We start from the raw sequence: 27,022 nt of genomic DNA, 5'->3' as shown, positions 1-27,022 counted from the left end.
TTTCCTGCCTGCATCATCATGAGGCTCAGAGCAGGTGCTCATGAGAAACAGACTTCAAGATGAGCTTCTGGGAAATTCCTGTCCTGAGCTAGGCAGTACCACACCTGAAGATCCAAGGCTTTGAGCGTTAGGATTACAGAGACACATGTTTCTTTGCATAAGTTCAGGCCAGCACGGTTTTTATTGGGTCAATTTTAGGTAACTAGAGATGGACGACCTGGTTTGTAAATTAACTGAGGTTCAGGTATAATGGGGGCTGGGGACACAGTCACCACCCCAGAGGGATTGTGTAGTGGAAGATGTGGAGAACAGGAGGGGTGGGGGGAATGGACAGGCCTGCCCCCCCAGGACCACCCCTTCGGTCAGCTTGGCTTACTCCTTTGGTCGCCCTAGCAGGGGTCAGACCCTCACCCCTGCGGTAGAAGCACAGAGTCTTAACCACAGGCCTGCCAGGGAAGTCCCCATTTGGCTTACTCCTGAGCTGGTTAACAGTGACCGCTTCCCTTTCTAGTATCTGATTAATAAAGTTTTTAGCATCTTTGTTTTGTGATAAACGTGGGAGAAGACAGACAGCCCTATTTCCCAACCCAGGCTCCTCCCCTTTCCCTTCAACCACGGAGGGGACCAGCAAGCTCCTCACCCCCAGTTCTGGCTCGAAGCTGAGGGCGCCCCTCACCGTAGCAGCCGGGTCAGGGAGCGGGCCGAGCTCGCCCTCCCCTGCCTCGCTCACTGCCGGCTCCCCGCAGGCAACGACGAGAGCAGCTGCCAGCTGGGCCCGCGCTGCCCCGAGCCGTGCGCCTGTGTGGAGACCGTGGTGCGCTGCAGCAACCGGGGGCTGCGAGCCCTCCCCAGAGGCATCCCCAAGGACGTGACAGAGCTGTGAGTACCACGCCAGCCCCACGCTGCCCACACTTCACCCCTGCAGCGCGACGGCCAGCAGGTGCCCTCCCGGAAGGCGTCCCCGCAAGGCGGAGCCTTGGCCGGGCTCAGGCGGCGTCCCGCACATGGCCAGGAAGCTCTCCGCCCAAACCTCTGCCTGGCGGTGACGACCCTCTAGAACACAAGCGGGAGGGCTATTCTCGTGTTCTCTGTCGCCCCCGGGCCTCCTGCTCTGCATTCTATAGCTGTTGTTCAGTCACTAAGTTGTGTCTGACTCTTCTCAACCCCAGAGACTGCAGCACGCTGGGCCTCCATCTCTCAGAGTTTGCCCAAGTTCATGTCCGTTGAATCGGTGGTGGCTTCCAACCATCTCATCCTGTCATCCCCTTCTCCTCCTGCCTTCTATCTTTTCCAGCATCAGGGTCTTTTCCAAAGAGTCAACTCTTCACATCAGGTGGCCAAAGTATTGGAGCTTCAGCTTCAGCATCGGTCCTTTCAGTGAATATTCAAGGTTGATTTCCTTTGGGATGGACTGGTTTGATCCCCTTGTTATCCAGGGGGCTCACGAGCTTCTCTGGCACCACAGTTTGAAAGCATCAATTCTTCACTGCTCATCCTTCTTTTTGGTCCAACTCTCCCAACTAAAGATTCCCCCACAATCCCTCAGTCTGACCCCAGAAACAGCACATAATGGTCACAACACAGCCCAGCAGGTGCTATGGCTTAGCAAGCACATCTTTGAATATGGTTCTATTTTAACTTAAAACCACTCATTTTACAGAGATCTTAGTTCTGAGTTCCGCTCAGTCTCCACCCAGGAGCCTTCTTATTCTACACCCCACTGACACTAAGTCTCTGGGGGTTGCTCCTTCGTCAGAAGCTCCCAGTTCAATGAAAGAGAGGCTGTTCCCCTCGTGAAGGGTTTTACTATTGTGGGAAAAGCCTTATGTCTGCCCCCCAGGAAGCTGCGAGAGTCTCACAGGCGGGAAGGCCTCGCAGGCATGGCCACGTCACCGTGCAGGCCCAGCCGGGCGTCCCCTGCTGGGATGGACACAGCAGCCTCATGCCGTCTCCCATCCCTTCATCACTCCCTCCACGCGTGTTCGCAGGGTACCCCGTGTGTCAGCTACTCTGCTCACACCGAGGAGGTGATGCGAGACAGGTGTGACCCCTGCCCGCGTGGGTCCTGGTTTCATGGGGAAGGTTGACATTTGCTCAGTCTTCTCAGACACACATGTGACGTGACAACCGTGAGAAGTGCTACAAAGAAGAGGAACAAGATTTGCTATGACATCCAAAAGTAGGGAGATTTGCCTTGGATGTGAAGACTGGAGAAATCTGCTCTGGGGGTGGGGTTGGGGAGGGGATGGAGCTGGAATCTAAAGGGCAAGGAGCCGGTAAAGAGAAGGGGGCTGCCCGAGCTGAGGCCATCGTGGCAGGTAGGCAGAGCTGGGAGAGGGGCTGGCGGAAGCCCAGCGGGCCCACCGGGACCACCCCGCCACCCGCAGGTCAGGCTGGCCCTCCCTGCCCGGGGCCCCAGGCACACCCGCTCCTGAGGTTGAGCTTAGCACATGCCCTTGGGGGGATGTTTCTCTGCTGGGTTCTGCCAGCGCCTCGCGGGGTGGAGCCTGAGTGTGCCCTGCTGTAGAGTAGCTGAGCGGTTCCTGTGTGTGTTGTGGCTCTCGGCATGTCCTGAGACTCAGTGACACTGTCCCCGCACTGCCAACCCAATGGGAGGAAGGCTGGGATAGTCACAAAAAGCCTGTGTCAGTCCTGGGTTTGGGCAGGAGATGTGTGCGTGCGCGTGTTCAGTCGCTCAGTTGTGTCCGACTCTTTGACTGTAGCCCGCCAGGCTCCTCTGTCCACAGGATTTCCCATGCCAGAGTACTGGAGTGGGTTGCCATTTTCTACCCCAGGGGATCTTCCCAACCCAGGGATCAAATCTGCATCTCTTGCATCTCCTGCACCAGCCAGCCGGCTCTTTACACTGAGCCAGCTGGGAAGCAGGCTTGGAGATTCACACGAGCAACAGAGAGAGCCCCATGCTTTCTTGGCTGGGCTGCGTGCGGGGTGGGGGCTGCAGAAAGTGACCCAGGTATACGCCTCCTCCCTGAGCTAATTAAGTGCCAAGTAGGACATGTCAAAGAGAAGAAAATGCCATGAAAACAGGCCCTCAAATGTTTTTACCCAAAAGCTCAGGAAACAAAGATTGAAATAACAAAGATAGTTGCTTATAATTATAAACTTCAGAGCTTTGGGAGGAGACCTGATTTCCTGCTTTGGAAATGATGGCACTGCTCTCTGCCAGACGTGGGTTCCAAAACTTGCCAACGAGGGCAGCCCTCCCCTCTGTCCCCAGCCGTCTCCTGGAGGGGAAAGAGAGTATCTGGGGAGGTGAGGGGAGGGAAGGCAGGGGAGCAGCCTCCAGAGAGAGGCAAAGCTGGCAGGCCCAGAACACCGGGGCTTGGAGGGCTCTTGTCAGGGACATTGGCTGAGTCCAGAGTCAGTGTTTCCAAGGTTGGCTTTTCAGCTCCCTCGGCATCTTCAGTTATACTGGGCAGAGCTGCCAACTTACAAAACGAAATTAAGCTTAATTCACTGAGAAGGAGAAAAAAACAAGTTATACAGTGTTTCTCCAAAGGTCACAGGTCACAGATCTGCAACCAGCAGGAGAGAGCAAGGCAGGGCCATCCAAATGGGAAGCGATTCTTCCTCTGAGCAGCCCTTTGTGGGCACCCCATGGCCCTTCTCTCTGTGGGTCTCCTCTGTTCTCTCTTCTTGGGTGAGTCAGGCTAAGCAGAGACCTCTCTGCTCCACCTGCACCTGTTCATTCAGTCCCCCAGGTTGTCACTGAAATAGGCCGTTTGCAACACTGTGAATGGATATGAAGGGTATTATGCTTAGTGAAATGTCAGAGAAAAACAAATAGTACATGAGCTCACTTGTATGTAGAATCTAAAAATCAAAACAAATGAATGTATATGCGTATAAGAAAACAGAAACAGACTCACACATGCAGAGAAGAAACTAGTGGTCACCACTGGGGAGGGAAAGCAGGGGAAGGGGCTTAAGAGGTGCGGACCACCGCGTGCAAAGTGAGTTACCAGCACGCACTGGGCCGCACAGGGATGTGGCCAAGAGTTTACAATCGTTCTAATGAAGTGTAAGCTGTGGCATCACCGACTCAACGGACATGAGTCTGAGCAAACTCCAGGAGCTGGTGCTGGACAGGGAGGCCTGGCGTGCTGCAGTCCATGGGGTCGCAAAGAGTCGGACACGACTGAGCGACTGAACTGAACTGAAGCTAAAATGTTGAATCACTATGTTGTATACCTGAAACTAATACAGTATTGTACATCAACTATACTTTCATTAAAAGAAATAGGGGACACTGTGCCACTTGTCCCACTTGAGTGATGAGGAACTTTCAGAGAAGTAAAAACCACTTTCCAAGCCTAGTAAGCAGCCTAGTTAGGATTAAAAAGCACTTTAGCCTGACTCCAAATCCTATGTTCTTGTCCATTATTCCAGAAATTCTTAAACTTTGGGGGTCTTAAGACCCCTTTTGTTGTTGTTATGGTTGTTATTTCATCCCTAAGTCACGTCTGACTTTTTTGTGACCCCACAGACTATAGCCCGCCAGGCTCCTCTGTCCATGGGATTTCCCAGGCAAGAATACTGGAGTGGGTTGCCTTTTCCTCCTCTAGGGGATCTTCCCAACCCAGGGATCAAATCCGCATCTCCTGCATTGGCAGGTAGATTCTTTATCACCACCAAGACCCCTTTCCATTTTTCAGAAGCCTCCAGGACTCTAAGAACTTGTGTCTATGTGGGTTTTATCTATTGATATGTACCATATTGGAGACTACAACTGAGTAGTTGTAGTTTAAATTACATTTTAAAATATTTATTTTAATTTCATTTAAAAATGGCAACAATATACCATCACATGTTTCTATAAAAAGCATACTTTTCTGAAAACAAACTAAAAGAAATTTCATTGTGAAGAATGACATTATGTTTTATAAATGTCATAGAAGAAACTGGATTATTATATCTGCTTCAGCATTCACTCTGTTGTGATATGTTCTGGGTGAACTATGAGAAGAAAATCTGACTTCACACAGATATGTAGTTGGAAAAAGAATTTTGGTAGCTTTTTCAAATAACTGTGAACATTCTTCTCTGATAATATACCAAAACAGCATAGTAGTCATTTCCTTTTTTTGAATTTCACTGAAGTATGGTTGATTTACAATGTTGTGTTAATTTCTACTATACATCAAAGTGATTCAGTTATACATATATATATATATATATTCTTTTTCATATTCTTTTCCATTATGGTTTATCACAAGGTATTGAATATAGTTTCCCATGCTACATAGTAGGACCTTGTTGCTTATCCAGTCCATATATACTAGTTTGCATCTGCTAATCCCATCCTCACATTCCTTCTCTTCCCCACCGCCCACCTTGGCACCCACACAGATGTTCTCTGTGTCTGTGAGTCTGTTTCTGTTTCATAGATGTGTTCTTTCGTGTAATATTTTAGATTCCATGTATGAATAATATCACATGGTATTTGTCTTTCTCTCTTGACTTAACTTCACTTAGTGTGGGAACCTCTAGGTTCATCCATGCTTCTGCGGGTGGCGTTATTCCATTCCTTTGCATAACTGAGTAGTAATTCATTGTATATATGTGGCACATCGTCTTTATCCATTCGTCTGTCAGTGGACATTTAGGCTGTTTCCGTGCCTTGGCTATTGTAAATAGTGCTGCTATGAACATAGGTGCATGTATCTTTTTGAATTATAGTTTTGTCTGGGTATATGCCCAGGAGTGGGATTGCTGGTAATTCTATTTTTAGTTTTCTGAGGAAACTCCATACTGTTTTTCATAGTGGCTGCACCAATTTACATTCCCACAACAGTGTAGGAGGGTTCCCTTTTCTCCACACCCTCTCTAGCTTTCATTATTTATAGGCTTTTTACTGATGGCCATTCTGACTTGTGTGAGGTGGTAATTCATTGTAGTTTTGATTTGCATTTCTCTAATAATTAGAGATGATGGACATCTTTCCATGTGTCTCTTGGCCATCTGTGTGTCCTCTTTGGAGAAATGTCTATTTAGGTCTTCTGTCCGTATTTCGATTGGGTTGTTTGGGTTTGCTATTGAATTATAGGAACTGTTTGTATATTTTGGAAATTAAGTCCTTGTCAGTCACATCATTTGCAAATATCTTCTCCCCATTATTTTCTCCCAGTCCTTAGTTTGTCTTTTCATTTTGTTTATGGTTTCCTTTGCTGTGAAAAAGTTTATAAATTTGATTAGATCCCATTTGTTTCTTTTTGTTCTTATTTCTGTTGCCTTGGGAGATTGACCTGAGAAAACATTGGTACAATTTATATCAGAGGATGTTTTGCCTATGATCTCTTTAGGAGTTTGATGGTGTCTTGTCTTATATTTAAGCCGTTAAGCCAGTTTGAGTTTATTTTTGTGTATGGTGTGAGGGTGTGTTCTAATTTCATTGGCTTACACGTGGCTGTCCAGCTTTCCCAATACATAGTGGTTGTTTCTTAAAGGCTAGTTGTGGTGTGAAACTCCAAACCATCTCAATGGGCTCTTTACACTCTTACTTTAAAATCCACTGATCTGTCTTGCATTTTGAATATGACTTTCCCCCTGATTCATGTTCTTACAATGCACTGGTCATTTGGAAAATATTGCTTTGCTCAGTTTTGCAGATTTTTCTCAATGTTGACACATAGCATTATACAATATAAAAAAATGCATATATCATAGCCCTTAATGGTCACCACTGACCTCATCAGGAAAGTCTTGAATTAAGGGGACCCTGTCAAGTCCTGGGTGGCAGTTACAAGTTTTCTAAATTTTTAATTTTCATGTGGAAGCTCAGGTTTTATTATCTTCCACAATGTCTGTCAGTTGTTTTACCTGAAGTGCCAGGCTCACTCTTTATTGTCAAGAAATTGTCTACTAAACACCCAACTCTGAATCATCTGTTTACTAGTCATTATTTTAAGTTAAAATGGTGTTTTATGAAAGAAAAAAAACAACAGTTCTGCTTGTAACTCAGTTGCCCGGGTGCTTTTCCTCCAGACAACTAATGTCCTTCCTATGTAGCATAGAAGGGTCTTAGGCACACTTCCCGTTTGGCCACAAAGAGTGCTGAAAAGTCGTGTGCCCAAGAGTCAAGGTTTAACACAATTAAACTTTTTACTGCTTCGAAAAGGGCGTTTTTAAGGGAAACTGGCTTGTTTTTTAACCTTCAAATGTGTGGAGGTGTAGAATAGTGACCACTAATATCGTAATTCATCCTGAGGTGCCAACACATTTACTCACAGCATAAAAGGAAAACAAGGTTTTAATCTTATCGCAAAAGTTGTTTTAGCCTCATAGACCCCTGAAGCAGGATCCGCATACGCGTCTAGGGACTACACATTGAGAACCATTCAGCTTGTTACATACTATCAGGCAAAGAACACAGACAGCCACCCATTAGAAGTCTGCATCGAGTTCCTGATTTAAAAGCAAGCCTGAGAAGCCTTATTAAAAGTAGAGCAGGGAAGTTTCCTGGCAGGCCAGTGGTTAGGACCTGGTGCTTTCACTGCCAGGGCCCAGGTTCAATCCCTGATTTGAGAACTAAAGTCCTGCAAGCCACACGGTGCTGCCGAAAACAAAAAAAGCAGAGCAGAAACAAGCGTGGGAGATCTGAGCTGCCAAGGTCACTCACACAAATACTCTCTGCAAAGGTAGAGCCTCAATGGCTTCAGAAATTTTCATTACTCCATCCATAAACTTTTTAGACTCAGACTTAACACTCTGAGAAAACTTATACCTAAAAGCGGCTTGCTTCCACTTAAGGGAATGTTACTGACATCAGGCCTTCTTGGCTCTGGAAACAAACTTTGCAAGCCTACATCTTCCTAAGGGCTAGAGAGGAGGACGGGAATCTCGTGCTGGTAGAGGGAGTTCGTGCATGGTCCACTCCTGGTCAGTATCAAGGAAGTGTTGTTAATGATTTTGGTGGGAGGATCTGATCTTTGTCCTGGTGTCCTACGGCTGACATCCCACAGAGAGAGGAAGGGAGGGATGACATACCTCCCCCCTCTCAACTGTGGAAAGAAAGGATTTCTATAGGGAGATGGGATCTGAGGGCTCGTGGGAAGCAGGACAGCAGTGCAGAAGCACATACACGCATACACACACAGACAGGAGACTTAAGAGGGTCGGGGCTTGACCCTGAGGGCACAGGGCTAAGACACAGCTCTTTGGGAGTGAATGCAGCAGGAAGTGACGACAAGCATGCACTGACTGAAGGACCTAGCCCAGCACTGGCCAGCCCCGAGGGGTTAGAGGATGCGGGTCTGGGGTATAGCAGGTAGCTCAGATGAAACTGTCTCCTCATCTCCAACCTAACTGGGTAATGGGTGTGCCTGCAAAACCAGGAGAAAAGGGACTTCTGTGGCCTGCGGTCCAGTGGCTAAGAATCCACCTTCCAATGCAGGGGGCGCAGTTACAATCCCGTCAGGGAACTAAGATCCCATGTGCTGCATGTTGTGGCCAAAACCAAAAAAGAAGGAGAAGGAGGAGCCAAGTGATGAGTGATGAGTACGGATGAGTGGCGTGGACAGATGTGCTTTGGGCCAGGGAGGAATCCAGGAAGTTTTGCCCACTGAAACCACTAGGAAAGCAAGGAAAAGTGCCCAGACTGTGTAAAATTCACCAGGGCTATCATTTATAGAGCTTCACTGTGCCAGGTCTTTTCAGATGTGATCTCATTTAATCCTCCCCATAGTCCTACAAGGCAGCATGTAGGACTTATTTCCGTTTTGCAGATGAGGTAACTGAGGCACAGAAGGCTGAATAATTTCTTGCTTTTTCTTTTTTTCTAATTTGGCTGTGCTGAATCTTAGTTGCAGGACGCAGGAACTTCATTGCCACATGTGGACTCTTAGTGGCAGCATGTGGGATCTAGGTCCCCAACCAGGGATGGAACCCAGGCCTCCTGCATTAGGAGCACAGCATCTTAGCCACTAGACCACTAGGGAAGTCCCTGAATAATTTCTTAAAATGATGCTACCAAGAAGCAGCAGAACATACAAGTCCAGGTCTCTCTGATCCACAGGCCCATCCTTGAGCCACGATACTCCTCCCTCTGTTTGGCAGAAGCACAGGTCCCTGTGTGCCCAGCCCAGTGGCCCAGCTCATTGGGCATTTGCAGAAGATAGCTACAGTCTCCTGGGGACCTGCCACTGGCATTCAAGCAGGGACAAGGCAGGCACAGCAGTCCTGCTGTGAGGCAGGAGGGACCTGTCAGCGATTCCAGCTGGGTCCCTCCTGACAGCTGGACCTGCACTAGCAAAGCCAGCTGCTGCCCAAGAAGAGGCTGCTGCTTTCTGTGACCCCCTGTCCTGGGCAGTTTCCTTCGAGCACTTTCTAAAGCAGCTGCTCAGCTCTGACTGCGTCCTTGCCTTTATTTGGCCCAGCAAGACGGGCAGAAATTGCCTACAGCCAGCTGGAGGGAGCATCTTTGGAGAGCAGGCTGGCTGTGGGCACAGCGGCACTCAGGAGTTCTGGCACAGACCCTGGCCAGGAGGAGACCTCAGCAGATGACTGTGGAGAAGACGCTTCTCAGCTGGCAGGCAGGCATGGCCATCTGAAAGGGGGACTGAGGGAGGCCTGACCAAGCCCCCTTTGCTCAGTCACGTGTTCGTGGAGTTTCTCATGCCAGATCCCATCATGGAAGCTGGGAACACAGCAACTTCCATGACGGATAAGATCTCTGATGTCAGAATCTTAGCAGTGGGGAGAGAAACAATGCAAAAGCTCCCCAGTAAATTAGGCATTTCAGGTATGGGGAATAGTGTTTCCCAGAAAAACAAAGGACAGGAAGGAGTGGGAAGAAAGTGTTTTATGAAGACCCCCAAGGAGGAAAGATCTTTTTTTTTTTTTTTCACGATTTATTTATTTATTTTTCCTTTATTTTTATTAGTTGGAGGCTAATTACTCTACATATTGTAGTGGTTTTTGCTATACATTGACATGAATCAGCCATGGATTTACATGTGTCCCCCATCCTGAACCCCCCTCCCACCTCCCTCCCCATCCCATCCCTCTGGGTCTTCCCAGTGCACCAGCCCTGAGCACTTGTCTCATGCATCCAACCTGGACTGGCGATCTGTTTCACACTTGATAATATACATGTTTCAATGCTATTCTCTCAGATCATCCCACCCTCACCTTCTCCCACAGAGTCCAAAAGTCTGTTCTATACATCTGTGTCTCTTTCTCTGTCCTGCACATAGGGTTATCATTACCATCTTTCTAAATTCCATATATATGCGTTAGTATACTGTATTGAGGAAAGATCTTAAAGTCAAGAAACTGAGAAGACCAAGTGATGCAGCAGGCAGAACGGTTCAGGGTCGGTGTGTCCTGGAGACCTGTGGGGGGCCGTGTGCGTGCTTGTAGGCTGTGTGGAGGGCTGCCTGTTTATCCCAGGAGAAACGCGAGAGCCAAGGAGGAATTTTTAAACAGGAAAGTGACATGATATGATTCTCATTTTGGAAATATTACTCTGGAAGAAGACTCTGGAGAATAGGCAGCCAAGGAATCATTATCTATCTTTCAAGTAACCAAATGTATTGTCGGATGGGGAGGCAGATGTGTGTATGTACGTGTATGTATGAATGTATCTGCATGTGTAAACAGATGAAATACAAGCTCAGAGAGGTGAAGTATATACATATGTAATCAGATGATAAAGAATCTGCTTGCAATGCGGGAGACCTGGATTCAGTCCCTGGATCAGGAGGATCCCCTGGAGAAGGAAATGGCTACCCACTCCCATATTCTAGCCTGGTGAATTCCATGGACAGAGGAGCCTGGCAGGCTACAGTCCATGGGGTTGCAAAGAGTTGGACACAACTGAGCAACTAACACTTCTATCTTCTATCTGTGTTCAAAATGTACTGAACAATTCAAAGGTGTTGGAGCCAGGCACTGCTCCGAGGCTTTCCACAAAGACTCTCATCTAATCATCATAATCATTTCGAGGTGAAATGATTATCAACCCCATTTTACAGATGAGGCAACACAAACTCAGAGAGGGTAAGTAAATTGTCCAAAGTCACACAGCTGTTAGCTAGCGGAGCTAGGATATGAGCCTCAGCTTCCTGACTCCTGAGTTGCCCATGCTCACTCAAAGCCCCCCCCCCCCCCGTGGACTCCTGGGGTTCCTGGAAGGTGGCCACCCTCCTCACCGCCACCACTCCGTAGGTCCAAGAGTTCTCTGAGGGGCCCGTATGAGCAGCACAAAGCTCAGAATAGAAATGGGGAACCATCCATCTGACAGAGCTCCATGCGGATTTTCATGCGAGGCAGATGTGTGCTCTCCCTAGTGCTGGGGCTGAAACAGAGCATTTAAATGCAGATCAATGCAGAGGTTGACCCGCTGGAAATGCTCTGGTAGTTCTAAGGCTGGCAGGGCAAGAGTGCAGTCTTCTAAAGGGTCCCTCTGGGGCCCGGGCTGCAGGCTACAGGCAACTTTGGAGTTCAGAGTGTTCATGAAGGGCTTCCTACAAAGACTGCTTTCCCACACAACCACATCTGCATTTCTGAAGGGAAACCTTTTGATTCTGCATCTTCTGAGCCTCAATGCCAGACCGCCAGGGATATTTTGTACTTAAAACAGCCCCTCACAGCTCCCACTCAGCTCCACAGTGCCAACCGCAGTGACGCCTTGGGAGTTCTGGGGTCTTCATCACACAGACGACGTTTCCTGAGCATCTACTGCTGCCCGCCGGCATGCGGGATACTGCAGTGAGCGAAAGAGACTGGATTCACAGTCCCACAAAGGACAACACCAGTGAGCGTGGGGGTGGTGTCAGGGAGGCAATGCTTGAGCCACAATCTTAGCATCAGTGTGAATTCACCAGACGGTGGGGGGAGAAGAGGGACCAGCAGGTGCAAAGACTCCCCCACACCAAACAGAGCAGGGGGCGTTCCAGCAGGGGTAAGGTCAGCGGAGGTAGAACCAGAGGTCAAGGGAGAGTTTGCTGTAAGGTGAACCAAAGCGGCAGGCAGGGGCTACAGGGGTGAATTTCATGTGTTAATTTGGCCAGGCTGTGGTGCCTAGTTGTTTGGGCAAACACGAGCTAGATGGTGCTATAAAGACAGTTTGTAGATACAATCAACATCTATAATCAGTGTACTTTGTAAGTAAAGGAGGTTATTTTTCTAATGTGGAGGTGGGCCTCACAAAATCAGTTGAAGGCCTTAAGAAAGAAAAACTGAGGTTTTCTGGAAAGGAGGGAATTCTGCCTCAAGATTATAGCATATAAATCCTGCTTTAAGTCTGCTTGCCTGACCTTCCTTAAAATAACTCCTCTCATCCCCCTCTCCCTCCACTCTTTGTATGTGTGCACATAATGTGGTCATATTCCCTATTGGTCACATTCTCTGGAGAATCCTGACTGACCTAGGACAGATATAGAAGGCTTTGCAGGATTTGGGCAAAGTTGGGTAGCTCTTCTCCAACAAGCTATGGGAGACAGAAGACTTAAACAGGGAGAGAGGCTGAAACAATCAACACGGTCCTGCCCAGAGCCAGGCTGGACCAGGCGTGGTGGGCTCCGGGGCCCCAGCATCATCTGTGTCATGTTGCCCATCCTGCAGTGTCCTGAACCTCCCTCGGACAGGTGAGGATACTGTCGGCACCCCTGAATCCCAGTGGCCGTTTATGCATTTATTCAGCTGTTTGGCAGATGCGAGCATTTATGGAGCCTGCCCTACCCATAGAATTGGGCTGGACTCAGGGCATTCCTAGACTATCATCCTATCAACAGCCTTTCTCTAAATTCATTCATTCAACAAATATTTAAGGCTCTACCATGAGCTGAACACTATACTATGCTCTGGGATATAGCAGGAAACAAAATTGGCAAAACCCTCTGCTTCATGCAGCGTATGGATGTCACCCGTGCCGGTGACAGAGCTGATCAGTGTTCTCTAGCCAGGCATAGCCTGTTGGGCTGAGGTGGCCAAAACTGACAATAAGAGGACAGAGTGGAGAAGTCAAGTAGCATAATGCAACTTCTCAGGCTCCAGAGTCCAGCAGATCCTGGTTTCTGCACTTCCTGCTCACCTCTCTGAGCCTCAGTGTTCTCACCAACAAAATGGACAAAAGTACCCAGCAAAACACACGCTCACACCCCCAGCTTCAGAGGATAAATGAGATAATAGACCAGAGTCTCTATCCCAAGCGCTGTGGTATACATCTCAGCAAATGTTGGTGAGATTTGTTTTCCTTTTGCTAGTCTCCTTGTCACTGTGTTACCTGTGACAAGATAACACAGGTTAAGTAATTTTCCCAGAGCCACACAGCAAACCCAAGCCATAGGCCCACCCTCTGATGTGCCAGCCCCAGGGCCTACTGTGAAGATCCCAGCAAGGAGGCTTGGAGTATTTGGGTGTCTTAGTCTGGGTTTCATCTTAAATGCCTCAAGTTTGCTAAGTAATTGTAGCAAAGCAACTGAAGAGAGTGAGAGAATGAGCTGAAGAAGAAGGTGAGCGATCACTGCCGAGCTGTGGCCAGACTCCCCCCAGCCTCACCCTCTCTGGGGGCTCATTAGTCTCCCTCCAGCAGAGCGACCTCTGGCCCAGCGGCTGCAGCAGCCTTGCTCACTCACCCAGCTCCAGCTTCCCAGCTTCCCTCTGTGCCACACTGTCCACAAAACACTTCCTGCAGGTGAGCGACCGGCAGCCCAGTGCAGCCTGTCACCCCTGCTTCAGCCTGAGCAGACCCTGGAATCCCACCACCCCACAGCCTCCCTGCCCCGCAGAGAAAGCTGGAAGCCTCATCTCACCTGCCAGCCTCTCCGCTGCCATCACCTGATGAGGGGCAGGGCCAGGGTCCACACAGTGTAAATGCCCTGCAGGTGATGCTGGGGAAGAGGCATTTGGGAAGTTTCCCCAAACACCAGCCCCTGTGCCTGTCTGCAATCATGGTCTCCTTGCACTTTGAATTTTAACTGTTTTCAGTCAGTCAGTTCAGTCTCTCAGTCGTGTCCTACTCTTTGCAACCCCACGGACTGCAGCACGCCAGCCTTCCCTGTCCATCACCAGCTCCCGGAGTTTACTCAAACTCGTGTCCATCGAGTCGGTGATGCCATCCAACCATCTCATCTTCTGTCGTCCCTTTTCCTCCTGCTTTCAATCTGTCCCAGCATCAGGGTCTTTTCAAATGAGTCAGCTCTTCACATCAGGTGGCCGAAGTACTGGAGTTTCAGCTTCAGCATCAGTCCTTCCAATGAATATTCAGGACTGATTTCCTTAAGGGTGGACTGGTTGGATCTCCTTGCTGTCCAAGGGACTCTCAAGAGTCTCTCTTTAACCATCTTGAGAGCTTCTTTTTTGGGGAGGTGGAGGCTTGTTTTTGTTTTGTTTCTTGGCTGCGTTGGGTCTTCGTTGCAACACACAGTATCTTCATTGTGGCATGTGGGATCTAGATCACTGACCAGGGCCCTAGATCACAAACCTGAGCCCTCTGTTTGATCTGAGTCTGGAGTTTCTTTTTATATAAACTTTTTATTTTGCGTTAGGGTGTAGCTGATTAACAATGTTGTGATAGTTTCAAGTGAACAGCAAAGGGACTCAGTCATACATGTACACGTATCCATTCTTCCCCAAAGGGAATGTGGAGTCTTAGCCACTGAACCATCAGGGAAGTTCCAGGTTTGTATTTTTTAATTGAGTGATAATTAACATACAATACTGTGTTGGTTTCAGGTGTATACCATAGTGATTCAGTATTTTTATACATTATGAAATGATCACCCCAGTAAGGCCAGTTACCATCCTTCCTCATATACAATATTATTGACTGTGTTCTTTATGCTGTGCATCTCCTTCCCGTGACTTTTTTTTTTTATAGTCAGAAATCTGTGTCCCCTAGTCCCCTTCACTTACTTCATCTAGCCTCCCTCCCCTCTGGCAGCCACCAGTTCTCTGCATCTCTAAGTCTGTTTCTATTTTGTTTGTTTTGGTTTTTAAATTCCACATTTAAGTGAAATCATGCAGTTTTTGGCTTTCCCTGTCTGACTTCTTTTAATTACATAATATCTATTAGGTCCATCCATTGTGCTGCAAATGGCAGAATTTCATTCTTGTCATGGTTGAGTAGTATTCCCTTGTATATACGTACCCCATCTTCCTTATCCACTCACCAGGCAGTGGACACTTAGTTTGCTTCCATGTCTTCGCTGTGGTAAAGAAGGCAGCTATGCACATCGGGGTACCCATATCTTTTCAAATCAGTGTTTTTGTTTTCTTTAGATAACTGCTCAGAAGTGGAACTGCTGGATGTAGGATAGTTCTATTTTTAGTTTGGCTCAGTGCTAAAGTACCTGCCTGATAATGCAGGAGATTCAGGTTTGATCCCTGGGTCGGGAAGATCCCTTAGAGAAGGAAATGGCAACTCACTGTAGTATTCTTGAGTGGAAAAATCCCATGAACAGAGAAACCTGGCATCCTCCAGTCCATGGGATGGCAAAGAGCTGAATAAAACCGAGCAACTGACCACACACGACTGATCCCTTTTCTCCACGTCCTTTCTGACCCTTGTTGTTTCTTGCCTTTTTTTTTTTTTACAATTTTTAATTAAGTAATTAATTTTTGACTGCTCCGGTCTTTGTTGCTGCATGTAGGTTTTCTCTAGTTACGGCAAGCAGGGGCTGTCCTCTAGCTGCGGCGCACAGACTTCCTGCCGTGGCTGCTCTTGTTACAGAGCACAGGCAAAGAGCTTTCAGCCGTCGCAGTGCTTCAAATCATCAGTTGTGGCCCACGAGCTCGTGGCCCTGTGGAATGTGGAATCTTCCCGCACCAGAGGTTGAACCCATGTCCCCTGCATTGGCAGACGGGTTCTTAACCACTAGACCACCAGGGAAGTCCCTTGCCTTTTTGGTAGCGGCCGTTCTGATAGGTGGATGAACTGACTGCCTTGTGATCTGCCCCACCTGCAGACTGTCCTCCCCCACCCACCAGACTTGGCCCCCCCAACCTTCTTCCCTTCGGCTTCAGGGCCTGCCCCAGGCTTCACAGTCCTGTGGGCATCTCATCCTTGGCTGCATCTTTCTGCAGTAAGCCTGTGGCATTCTCCATCATAGCATCTTGTTCCTTTCCTCAAAGCACACATTGCAGTTTGTAATCTTCTTTACTTTCTGTGTGTGTGTCTGTCTCTCCTTCTCCCCCTTCACCTCTTCCATGCCCCCCACACACACGGTAAATTTTTAAATGCCAGAAAATAGGCACCACCTCAGCCATATTCACCAGTATATACAGTACCTGGCACATTTCAGTTTCCCAATAAATATTTCTGCCTGAATAAATGACGACATCAGTGAATACATTTGTCTTAGCTCCTCTGCCTGAGGGCATAATCTAAATGTGTGTGTGTGTGCATGTGCATGTGTGCATATGTGTGTGTGCGTGTGTGTGCGCATGTGGGCTGAATTTTAAGCAGTTGGTCAAGCTCCCTGAAGGCAGAAATGGGGTCTGGTTCATGTTAGTATTTCCCCCAGCATCTAGCATAGCTCTCAGCACAAAATAGATATACAGCAGAAACTGAGGATCAAAGGACATTAACCCAGCCTGCCATGGCAGCCAGAGACCACGTGGGGCCCTCCCTAGTGTTCTGTGCCATGAGGATCCCTTGGGGCCAGTCATGAGGGATAAAGTCACTTGGCCTTAAATTATGGTACCTATCCATTTCAACTTGTCCTTAAAGCTAAGCCTGGTTTGGCCATTGACAAACTGGCATGTGCTTGCTGCTTGCTCAGTCCTGTCTGACTCTTTGCGACCCGACGGACCATAGCCCACCAGGCTCCTCTGTCCATGGGATTCTCCAGGCAAGAATACTGGAGTCGGTTGCCATGCCCTCCCTGCAGGGGACCTTCCTCACGCAGGGATTGAACCTGCATCTCCAGCGTTGCAGGTGGATTCTTCACCCACTGAGCCATCTGGGAAGCATTGACAAACTTACCCGTATCCTATTTTAACCTATTTTGTCCCATTCAGTCATTTTGTGGTGGGTCTACTGGAAGCCTGGCAGTGTGCTAGCACCTCATTACTCAAGATGTGGTCTGTAGACCAGGAGCCCTACCATCTCCCAGGAGCCTATCAGAAACGCAGACTCTCCAACCTGATGGCAGACTTACTAGATCTGAATCTGCCTTTTAGGAAGATGCCAGGTGATTTACGTGTATACTGCATGTTGAGAAGTCCTGGTCTAGAAAAAGACAAACACAGTGTTTGCCTTCATGGAGCCCAAGGCGGGCAGAGCATCAGTGAACAGCAGCAGCTGGAGGTTGACTATTAATGAGAGAAGAAAAAACTCTAAAAGCTTTATATCAAGGGAAACTCACTCAGGAGATCAGAGCAGGCATTAAAAACCACCTGAAAAGTTTTGCTATTTTGTCCTTAGAGCAGCAGGAATCTCAGGGAAAAGGGTTTATAGCAAGGGTGGGAATGAATGAATTGGCACATGTCCCCTCTCAAGGGTAGTAATTACTTTTGTGATTCATCATCAAATAAGACTGCCTTCTCTGTCTTCAACCAAACTCATGTGTCTGATGAGCAGGGCAGTACAGGACCCCAAAGTCCAGGCAGGTCTAGGCTCAGCCTGTCTGTCCAGGAGGAGTCTCCTATTGATGATGCACCTTCATTCTTAACCCTGGCCCTTCCTGTATGGTCATCCTGCTGGGGACCATGCACAGGGTTTCAGGTACATGCCTGTTTCCTCAGTTTTGAGATGCACATCAGAGATGCTCAACATGAAATTAGGGTTCTGAAGATGAATCCTGACTCAGCTCTCCACACCCTCCAGTAGCTAAGTAGAGGCCATAGGGAACTGTGGTAAAGACTGGAGTCAGAGAGACCTGAGTTCAAGTCCTAACTCAGCTATTTGCTCACTTTGTGACCTTTGGCAAGTGTTTTAACCTCTTTGAACTTCTCTCAGAATCTGTGAATCCCTGCCACGTAAGGGTATTGTGAGGGCCAAGTACCATGTGGGTGCTTTATTCAACAAATAATTTCTTGAACCTACTGTGTGCTACTCTGTATACTGTCCTGGGGCCTCCAGTTTAGTTCAGTTCAGTCGCTCAGTCGTGTCTGACTCTTTGCAACCCCATGAACTGCAGCATGCCAGGCCTCCCTGTCCATCACCAACTCCCAGAGTTTACTCAAACTCATCCATTGAGTCAGTGATGCCATCCAACCATCTCATCCTCTGTTGTCCCTTTTCCTCCTGCTTTCAATCTTTCCCAGCATCAGGGTCTTTTCCAATGAGTCAACTCTTCACGTCAGGTGGCCAAAGTATTGGAGTTTCAGCTTCAGCATCAGTCCTTCCAATGAATATTCAGGACTGATTTCCTTAAGGGTGGACTGGTTGGATCTCCTTGCAGTTCAAGGGACTCTCAAGAGTCTTCTCCAATACCACAGTTCAAAACCATCAATTCTTCAGCACTCAGCTTTCTTTATAGTCCAGCTCTCACATCCACACATGACTACTGGAAAAACCATAGCTTTGACTAGACAGACCTTTGTTGGCAAAGTAATGTCTCTGCTTTTTATTTTATTCCATTTATTTTTATTAATTGGAGGCTAATTACTTAACAGTATTGTAGTTGTTTTTGCCATACATTGACATGAATCAGCCATGGGTGTACATGTGTTCCCCATCCTGAACCCCCCTCCCAACTCCCTCCCCATCCCATCCCTCTGGGTCTTCCCAGTGCACCAGCCCTGAGCACTTGTCTCATGCATCCAACCCAGACTGGCGATCTGTTTCACACTTGATAATATACATGTTTCGATGCTGTTCTCTCAGATCATCCCACCCTCGCCTTCTCCCATAGAGTCCAAAAGTCTGTTCTGTACATCTGTGTCTCTTTTTCTGTCTTGCATATAGGGTTATCATTACCATCTTTCTAAATTCTATATATATGCGTTAGTATACTGTATTGGTCTTTATCTTTCTGGCTTACTTCACTCTGTATAAGGGGCTCCAGTTTTATCCATCTCGTTAGAACTGATTCAAATGAATTCTTTTTAATGGCTGAGTAATATTCCATGGGTACATGTACCACAGCTTTCTTATCCACTCGTCTGCTGATGGGCATCTAGATTGCTTCCATGTCCTGGCTATTATAAACAGTGCTGCGATGAACATTGGGGTGCACGTGTCTCTTTCAGATCTGGTTTCCTCGGTGTGTATGCCCAGCAGTGGGATTGCTGGGTCATATGGCAGTTCTATTTCCAGTTTTTTCAGGAATCTCCACACTGTTCTCCATAATGGCTGTACTAGTTTGCATTCCCACCAACAGTGTAAGAGGGTTCCCTTTTCTCCACACCCTCTCCAGCACTTATTGCTTGTAGACTTTTGGATAGCAGCCATCCTGACTGGCATTTAATGGTACCTCATTGTGGTTTTGATTTGCATTTCTCTGATACTGAGTGATGTTGAGCATCTTTTCATGTGTTTGTTAGCCATCTGTATGTCTTCTTTGGAGAAATGTCTGTTTAGTACTTTGGCCCACTTTTTGATTGGGTCATTTATTTTTCTGGAATTGAGTTGCAGGAGTTGCTTGTATATTTCTGAGATTAACCCTTTGTCTGTTTCTTCATTTGCTATTATTTTCTCCCATTCTAAAGGCTTTTTAATATGCTGTCTAGGTTGGTCATAACTTTTCTTCGAAGGAGCAAGCGTCTTTTAATTTCTTGGTGGCAGTCACCATCTGCAGTGATCTGAGATCCCAAGAAAATAAAGTCAGCCACTGTTTCCACTGTTGCCCCATCTATTTGCCATGAAGTGATGGGACCAGATGCCATGATCTTAGTTTTCTGAATGTTGAGCTTTAAGCCAACTTTTTTACTCTCCTCTTTCACTTTCATCAAGAGGCTCTTTAGTTCCTCACTTTCTGCCATAAGGGTGGTGTCATCTGCATATCTGAAGTTATTGATATTTCTCCCAGCAATCTTGATTCAACTGTGCTTCATCCAGCCCAGCATTTCTCATGATGTACTCTGCATATAAGTTAAATAAGCAGGGTGACAATATACAGCCTTGATGTACTCTTTGCCCGATTTGGAACCAGTCTGTTGTTTCAAGTCCAGTTCTAACTGTTGCTTCCTGACCTGCATACAGATTTCTCAAGAGGCAGGTAAAGTGGTCTGGTATTCACATCTCTTTAAGAATTTTCTACAGTTTGTTGTGATCCACACAGTCAAAGGCTTTGGCATAGTCAATAAGCAGAAGTAGATGGTTTTCTGGAAATCTTTTGCTTTTTCGATGATCCAACAGATGTTGGCAATTTGATCTCTGGTTCGTCTGCCTTTTCTAAAACCAGCTTGAACATCTGGAAGTTCACAGTTCATGTATTGCTGAAGCCTGGCTTGGAGAATTTTGAGTATTACTTTACTAGTCTGTGAAATGAGTGCAATTGTGTGGTAGTTTGAACATTCTTTGGCATTGCCTTTCTTTGGGATTGGAATGAAAACTGACCTTTTCCAGTCCTGTGGCCACTGCTGAGGTTTCCAAATTTGCTGGCCAATTGAGTGCAGCACTTTCATAGCATCATCTTTTAGGATTTGAAATAGTTCAACTGGAATTCTATCACCTCCACTAGCTTTGTTTGTAGTGATGCTTCCTAAGGCCCACTTGACTTCGCATTCCAGAATGTCTGGCTCTAGGTTGGTGATCACACCATCATGATTATCTGGGTCACGAAGATCTTTTTTGTATAGTTCTTCTGTGTATTCTTGCCACCTCTTCTTAATATCTGCTTCTATTAGATCCATACCATTTTTGTCCTTTATTGTGCCCATCTTTGCATGAAATGTTCCCTTGTTATCTGTAATTTTCTTGAAGAGACTTAGACAGGAGCCCTGCCATCATGGAGGTTAGCAGCCCAGTGGAAAAGCATCCTTAGTGGAACAATCATGCAAATAAATATTAGATGACAAATGTAGTTTGTGCTTTGAAGTGGGGGGGGGGGGGGAAAGAGCTATGAGAGAGCAAAACAGAGACCCAGTGCAGCCTGGGAAATCTCAGGCAGTGTCTGTCTGCCCAGCGTGACCCTGCGCCTGTCTTTCAGGTACCTGGAAGGAAACCACTTGACAGCCGTGCCCGCGGAGCTGCCCAGCCTCCGACACCTGACCCTCGTGTAAGGAGCCCAGCGTCAATGGGATGTCAGCGGGACGTTTAGCTTTCTCTCCTAGGGGAGCTTAAGAAACGGATGCAGAGGAAGGGGAGGACAGCACTGCAGCTGTTGGGGCATTCCTGCACTTCTCCCCCCAGGTGGGGCCGCAAGAGGCAGCTAGGAAGAACAGGCCAACCAGATATGCTGAGTCTCACCCAGTGAGGATCTCACACAGAAGCACCCAGAGCCCAGCCTCGTTAGCCACCTGCGTCACCTCCCTCCTTGCCTTTGGAGCCTCTGACCTTCCGGGCTCCCAATTAAATTCCTGAGATCCTTTAGTCTTCAGTTTCTTGCAAGCAGTGGCTGTACTCAGGATGGCCAAAAGCATAAATTTGGCATTTCTTCTTCCTACTTCTTTAGTTACTCAGTAAATGTTCTAAGTTGTTTGTTGTATAGTCGCTAAATCATGTCTATCTCTTTTGTGACTTCATGAACTGTAGCCCTTCATGCTCCCCTGTCCATGGGATTTTCCAGGCAAGAAAACTGGAGTGGGTTGCCATTTCATTCTCCAGGGCATCTTCCTGACCCAGGGAGTTCAAATTGAGATTCCTTCAGGTGGGAGCTGCCAGTGTCTCCAAATCTGCCAAAACCCAGGAAAACCCCTGAATGAGGAGCAGGGCTGCTAGGCGTGGGTGGGGCCCAGGAAACTGGCTGGTCCATGAGCTTTGTCTCTCAACAGCCTCACTGCCTTGCCAAGAGGGCAAGCGGGATCCTTGGGCAAGGGGTAGTTGAAAGATGCCCCATGTGCTAAGGGAGCAGGGAGCCCTGGAGCTGTGGCCCTGGACCTCAGCTGATTATAGGAATCATCACAGCACTTGAGGTTTTGTTTTAAATACTGATGCTCAAGCCCACCCTGGACTAATTAAATCAGAATATCTGGCCATGAAACTCAGGCCTCGGAGACATAAAGCTCCCCAGGTGATGCTAATGTACAGCTGATGCTGAAAGCCACTGCTCGGGGTATGTATCCCTGGTGAGAACCTGGAGCTTGCAGTTGGCAGAGGATCACACTCCCACCAACCTCATTCCCTCTAAGAAAGAATGTGATAAGATGGGAAAAAATGAATGCTGGAAGAGAGGGAAGGTGGAAGGACTGTGAAAGCAAGAACTGATCAAGGGGAATAAAAAGCTCTAGAACAAGAAGAAATTGTTATCTTGTGTATTATGTTTTGCTGGTAGAATAAATTTGATGAGTAGACAGCTGTATAAATGGATGAATGAATAAATGGCAGTTGCTTGAATGACTGATTGAATAAATCTTCAATTAAAAATGAACATTTGTACTAATGAGTGGATAGGTGAATAGATGGATGGGTGGATAGATGGATGGATGGGCAGACGGGCAGAGAAGTGGACAGGTAGATGGACAGACAAATAGGCTGATGGATGGATGAGCTGATGGACAGATGGGAGGATGCATGGATGGGTGGATGGATGGGTTGGGTAGATGGATGGATAGGCAGACAGAAGGTTGGACGGATGGACAGCTTGGTGAATGAGCAGATGGGTGAACAGACAGATGGGCAGATGGGTGGATGAATGGGCAGATAGACACATGGATGGATGAGCTGATGGACAGATGGACTGATGGACATATAGGAAGATGGAGGAATGGATGGCTGGATACATGGATGGATTGGAAGATAAGTGGATAGACAGATGGACAGGTAGACGAATGGATGGGTGGATAAACATGGGATGAGATGGGAAGATAGGTGGGTGGGTGAATGAATGAATGCATGGATGCTTGGGAGGCACATGTGCGTGTGTGGAAATTGGGAAGACCCCCTTCACATGAAACTAACAGAACAATGTGACCCTTCTGTTTTCTTTACCTAGTGACCTGAGCAACAACAGCATTGGCATGCTGAGCAACTACACCTTCAGCAACATGTCTCACCTCTCCACCCTGTGAGTACAGAGAGCTACTGTGTTTAACCTGGGTTTGGCACAAAGTGTATCCTTCCCCTGTCCCTCAGGCTTACGTGCTCTGCTCCAATGATCCTCAGGACTGTGGCTGACCCAGCACAGGGCAGACCGTCATCATCAGAAGGGAATCAAAATAGGTTGTAACACCACTGTCTGGGCAGGTAGAAAGGGGTTGGCACCTAATTGCTTCTGAAGAAGTTCATGTCTGGAATACCTTCTGTGATTTGTGAATTTTCCCTACTCAATTATATTTTGCTCAGACCCATTTGGACTTCCCTCGTGGCTCAGACGGTAAAGCGTCTGCCTACGATGCGGGAGACCCGGGTTCAATCCCTGGGTTGGGAAGATCTCCTGGAGAAGGAAATAGCAACCCACTCCAGTATTCTTGCCTGGAAAATCCCATGGACAGAGGAACCTAGTAGGCTACAGTCCACGGGGTGGCAAAGAGTCAGACATGACTGAGCGACTTCACTTTCAGACCCATCTATTGCCCATTAGGTCTGTGCACTGTGAGCACTCACCATTTGACAATAGAGGGAGATGACAGCAAAGTTGGTCAGAGAGCCAGCCTGCTGAGGAGCCTATGAGGAAATGAGGAGATGAAACCGTGAGCTTCCTGGAGTGGCAGGGGATGTTTCTCTTCCCTTTATCCTTAGAGTGCCTTCTGCCAGTTTAGTAAATTGGAGGAGGTAAAGAAACCATTTGTTTTGGCTGGTGCGCAGGGTGGACTCAGGCGTGCATCAGTAGCTGAGACTAGGAGGGGCCAACAGAGCCCGTGTGTCCTTTCCCACAGGATCCTGAGCTACAACCGGCTGCGGTGCATCCCCGTCCACTCCTTCAATGGGCTGCGGTCCCTCCGAGTGCTGTGAGTACCTCAGTGAGCTGCCTTTGACTTATACTTCGTTGGTAACGGCGGACAGGACTGACCACTCCTACTCCCTGCTTGCCTTTACTCAAAGCCCACGTCCCTCCCCACCCAACACCCGTAATTTACTCCATGGGGCAGGGAGAGCTCATGCTTAGGAGTCAGTCATTCCTGGTTCCAGCCCATTTCCTCTTGAGCAACCTGGCACACATCACTAACCCCTCTTGAGTTCCTACTTCTTTATGTGTAAAACGGGATCCATAGCACCTCCCTTGCGAGGATTAGGATCTATAGTTACATGTGATTATACTCCACATCCCAGCAGAGCCCGGTAGGCAGCACTTAGCCTCTCTTCTGATGGTCATTATTTCACAGTCGGTCCCCTTGGCTTCAGAAGGGCCGTGTTCACAATGCGAACCTCTGCAAGGGAACTGAGCTCCTGCCTCAGAGAGCCCAAGCTGGGAGCCAGCGGCCAGGGCCCGTGCACACACAGCTGTCTGTTCGGAATGGAGTCGACTCACAGAGTTCTTCAAAGTTTTAATAAGTTGTTAACATTGAAATATCAGGAGGTTTTCTCATGTCAATCCTGACTTCTATATACGCTCTTGGAAAATGGAGAGACCTGGCCCTCCCAGGTTCCCCTCTGCGTTCCTGCAGGGCTGAGCAGTCTCGGCCCTTTGAACAGAGTTTTGCAGTCAGCAGCCTCCACACCGACCCCGTCCCCACTTAGCTCCGTGGCCTGGCCGGGCTCCGCACGGGTGGGGACAGCCAGCTGAGGCAGGTGACCGCTGAGCACAGGCAAGACGGCCGTAGGGTCCCCTGCTTTCCAGGCATGGCCCTGCCCCTCCCCAGGTGTGTGTCTTCTCATCCATGAAATCAGATAATGAGGGTAATTGCCTCACAGGGTCTTTTGAGGACTAAATGAGACACTGTGTGTAAAGCACTCAGCACAGCTCTGTCCGCGAGAAACACTTTATGTGCATTTGTTATGACTGTTCTCACATCCACACTTGCATCAGCCAGAGTAGCACCTCCCTGCCACCCCTCACCCTGGGCCCTCTGCCACCTGATTTTTGTGCTTTGCCATATTGCACCTGTTTTCTTGGCAAGGGAGGATCCTTTGAATGATATTCCTATGAGAAGAGAGATGCCAGAGACTCTGCTCCCAAACCTATTAACTTCTTACCCTTTTGGCCCATTATGACTATAATAGGCATAGCCATATTTTACAGGGCTTTTTGTGATCATCACCTCATAGAATCTTTTGCAAACAATGTTGTGAGGGTGAGAGAATTATACCCATTTTAAAGATAGGAAAACTGAGGCCCAGATTGGTAACATCACTCGACCAAAATTTAGCAGTCAAGAGGTTGCAGAATCAAGCCTTCTGACTCAGAGCCCCGGGATCCTTCCAGGACCCAGTGATGGTCAGCAGACAGCATCCAACAAGTGGTTCCATTCATGAGCCTCCAAGCTGATGTGATTTATTGAGGCCCACAAAATACCAGTGTCAGCGACAACTCCCACCACATGTCATCTGTGCTGTTATTAAAGATCAGTTCTCTAGGGGCAAAAAAGCACCCGCGCTGACAGTGTGCAATCTGTTATTGTCACTTATTTATTATCCAGATTCTCAGGGGAGCTGGAGAATACAAACATCAGCAAAACCATTTCCCTGTTTCGACTTGAATACAACGGGGCTTGTCTCACTGGCTGGGGCTACGACTGGACCTGAGCCCCCACCACCCCTCAATCCTAGCTTATTGTCCCCCCCCACCAGTCTTCTAGTTGTGGGCATAGATGGGCTGCCAGGGGTGGGACCCACCATCTCAGGGGTCTGTGTACATGTGTTCATAATTAGAGTCATTCTGGTTGGGGCGGCTCAACGTGTGCAAGGGAGAAAGAGGTTTGCCTGTCCATCTGTCTGCCGACCAGGGTGGTGGGGTGCACACCACCCCCTGCCCAGGATTTCCTACTTCCTCAGCACCCCATTGGTGTCCTTCCAGGACCAGAGCAGTCATTAGTTCACCAGGAGTCCACAGACACGTCCAACACACATGTCTGCCTCTTGACTTCAGAACGGGTAGGCTTTTTGCAGCATCATTTTAGAATGATGGGCTCTCATATGGAAAAGGGGATCTTAGAGGCCCTCATCCAAACTGTCTACCTCAGTGGGGAGCAACCATTCTCTGCATAAGGGCCAAGGCAGGAAAAATTAAAATGTTTGTGGGCTACATTTCTTTTACAATATTTGTATCCTTTCTTGCAGTAATGGCACACCTAGGAATTTTTTACGAAAGAATAACCCAAAAAAAGAGAAAGGTTCTCTGCATTAAGATCTTGGTTGCACTGTTATTTTTAACCTAAATTTTAAATATTACTCAGAAGGACCATAGTGGGAATATTTAAGGAAAGCATGGTGCAACCGGTCGATGAAGTACAATTATTAAAAGAGGAAAACTAGAGAGCAGAGTGGGAGCCTGTTTACTGCATATCATTATGTGAAAAAATAAACCTAATTTGTGTATATGTTACAATTATAACTGGTAAATGTTGATAACCACAAAGGACTATAACGGAGTCCTACAACGGAGCATGGGCAAATCAAAAGAACCATTGAAGGCTAACTTGGTAACATCAAGTCATTTCTGTAATAAATGAAGACAGAGTTAAAGATGAATGAAAGTAGTAACATTTATAATTTAGAGGGGTGGGAAAAAATAGGCTTTTTTTTTTAAGGATTTTTTGGGCACTGGGTCTTCAGAGCTGGACACCTTCTCTGTTGTGGCAAGCGGGGGCCACTCTTTGTTGCAGTGTGGTGGCTTCTCCTTGCTCTAGGCGTGCAGACTTCAGTGGTTGCAGCCGCGGGCTCTGGGGCACACAGGCTCCGTAGTTGCGTCTCACAGACTGTAGAGTGCGGGCTCAGAAGTTGTGGTGCGCAGGCTTAGTTGCTCCGAGGCATGTGGAATCTTCCCAGACCAGGAATCAAATCTGTGTCCCCTGCATCGGCAGACGGATTCTTATCTACTGCGCCACCAGGGAAGTCCCAGATAGGGTTTTTAAA

The 27,022-nt window shown here is 47.7% G+C and overlaps 1 protein-coding gene across 2 annotated transcripts in view; it reads left to right on the top strand.

The window, feature by feature from the left end:
• The window catches only part of SLIT3 (slit guidance ligand 3), a 721,395-nt gene that overhangs the window by 626,892 nt on the left and 67,481 nt on the right, over nt 1-27,022 (top strand). The window contains exons 20-23 of one of the 2 annotated variants that reach the window (XM_043887427.1): nt 747-879; nt 21,060-21,128; nt 23,004-23,075; nt 23,887-23,958. In XM_043887427.1, coding sequence (XP_043743362.1) covers nt 747-879; nt 21,060-21,128; nt 23,004-23,075; nt 23,887-23,958 — 346 coding nt within the window. The remainder of the gene's footprint in view (nt 1-746; nt 880-21,059; nt 21,129-23,003; nt 23,076-23,886; nt 23,959-27,022) is intronic. The other variant, XM_043887428.1, reaches the window with a different exon arrangement.

This window comes from Cervus elaphus, chromosome 25 (genome assembly GCF_910594005.1).
Source record: "Cervus elaphus chromosome 25, mCerEla1.1, whole genome shotgun sequence".
NCBI lineage: Eukaryota > Metazoa > Chordata > Mammalia > Artiodactyla > Cervidae > Cervus > Cervus elaphus.
Note: the sequence above shows the minus strand (reverse complement) of the source record. Positions and strands in the feature narration are given on the sequence as shown.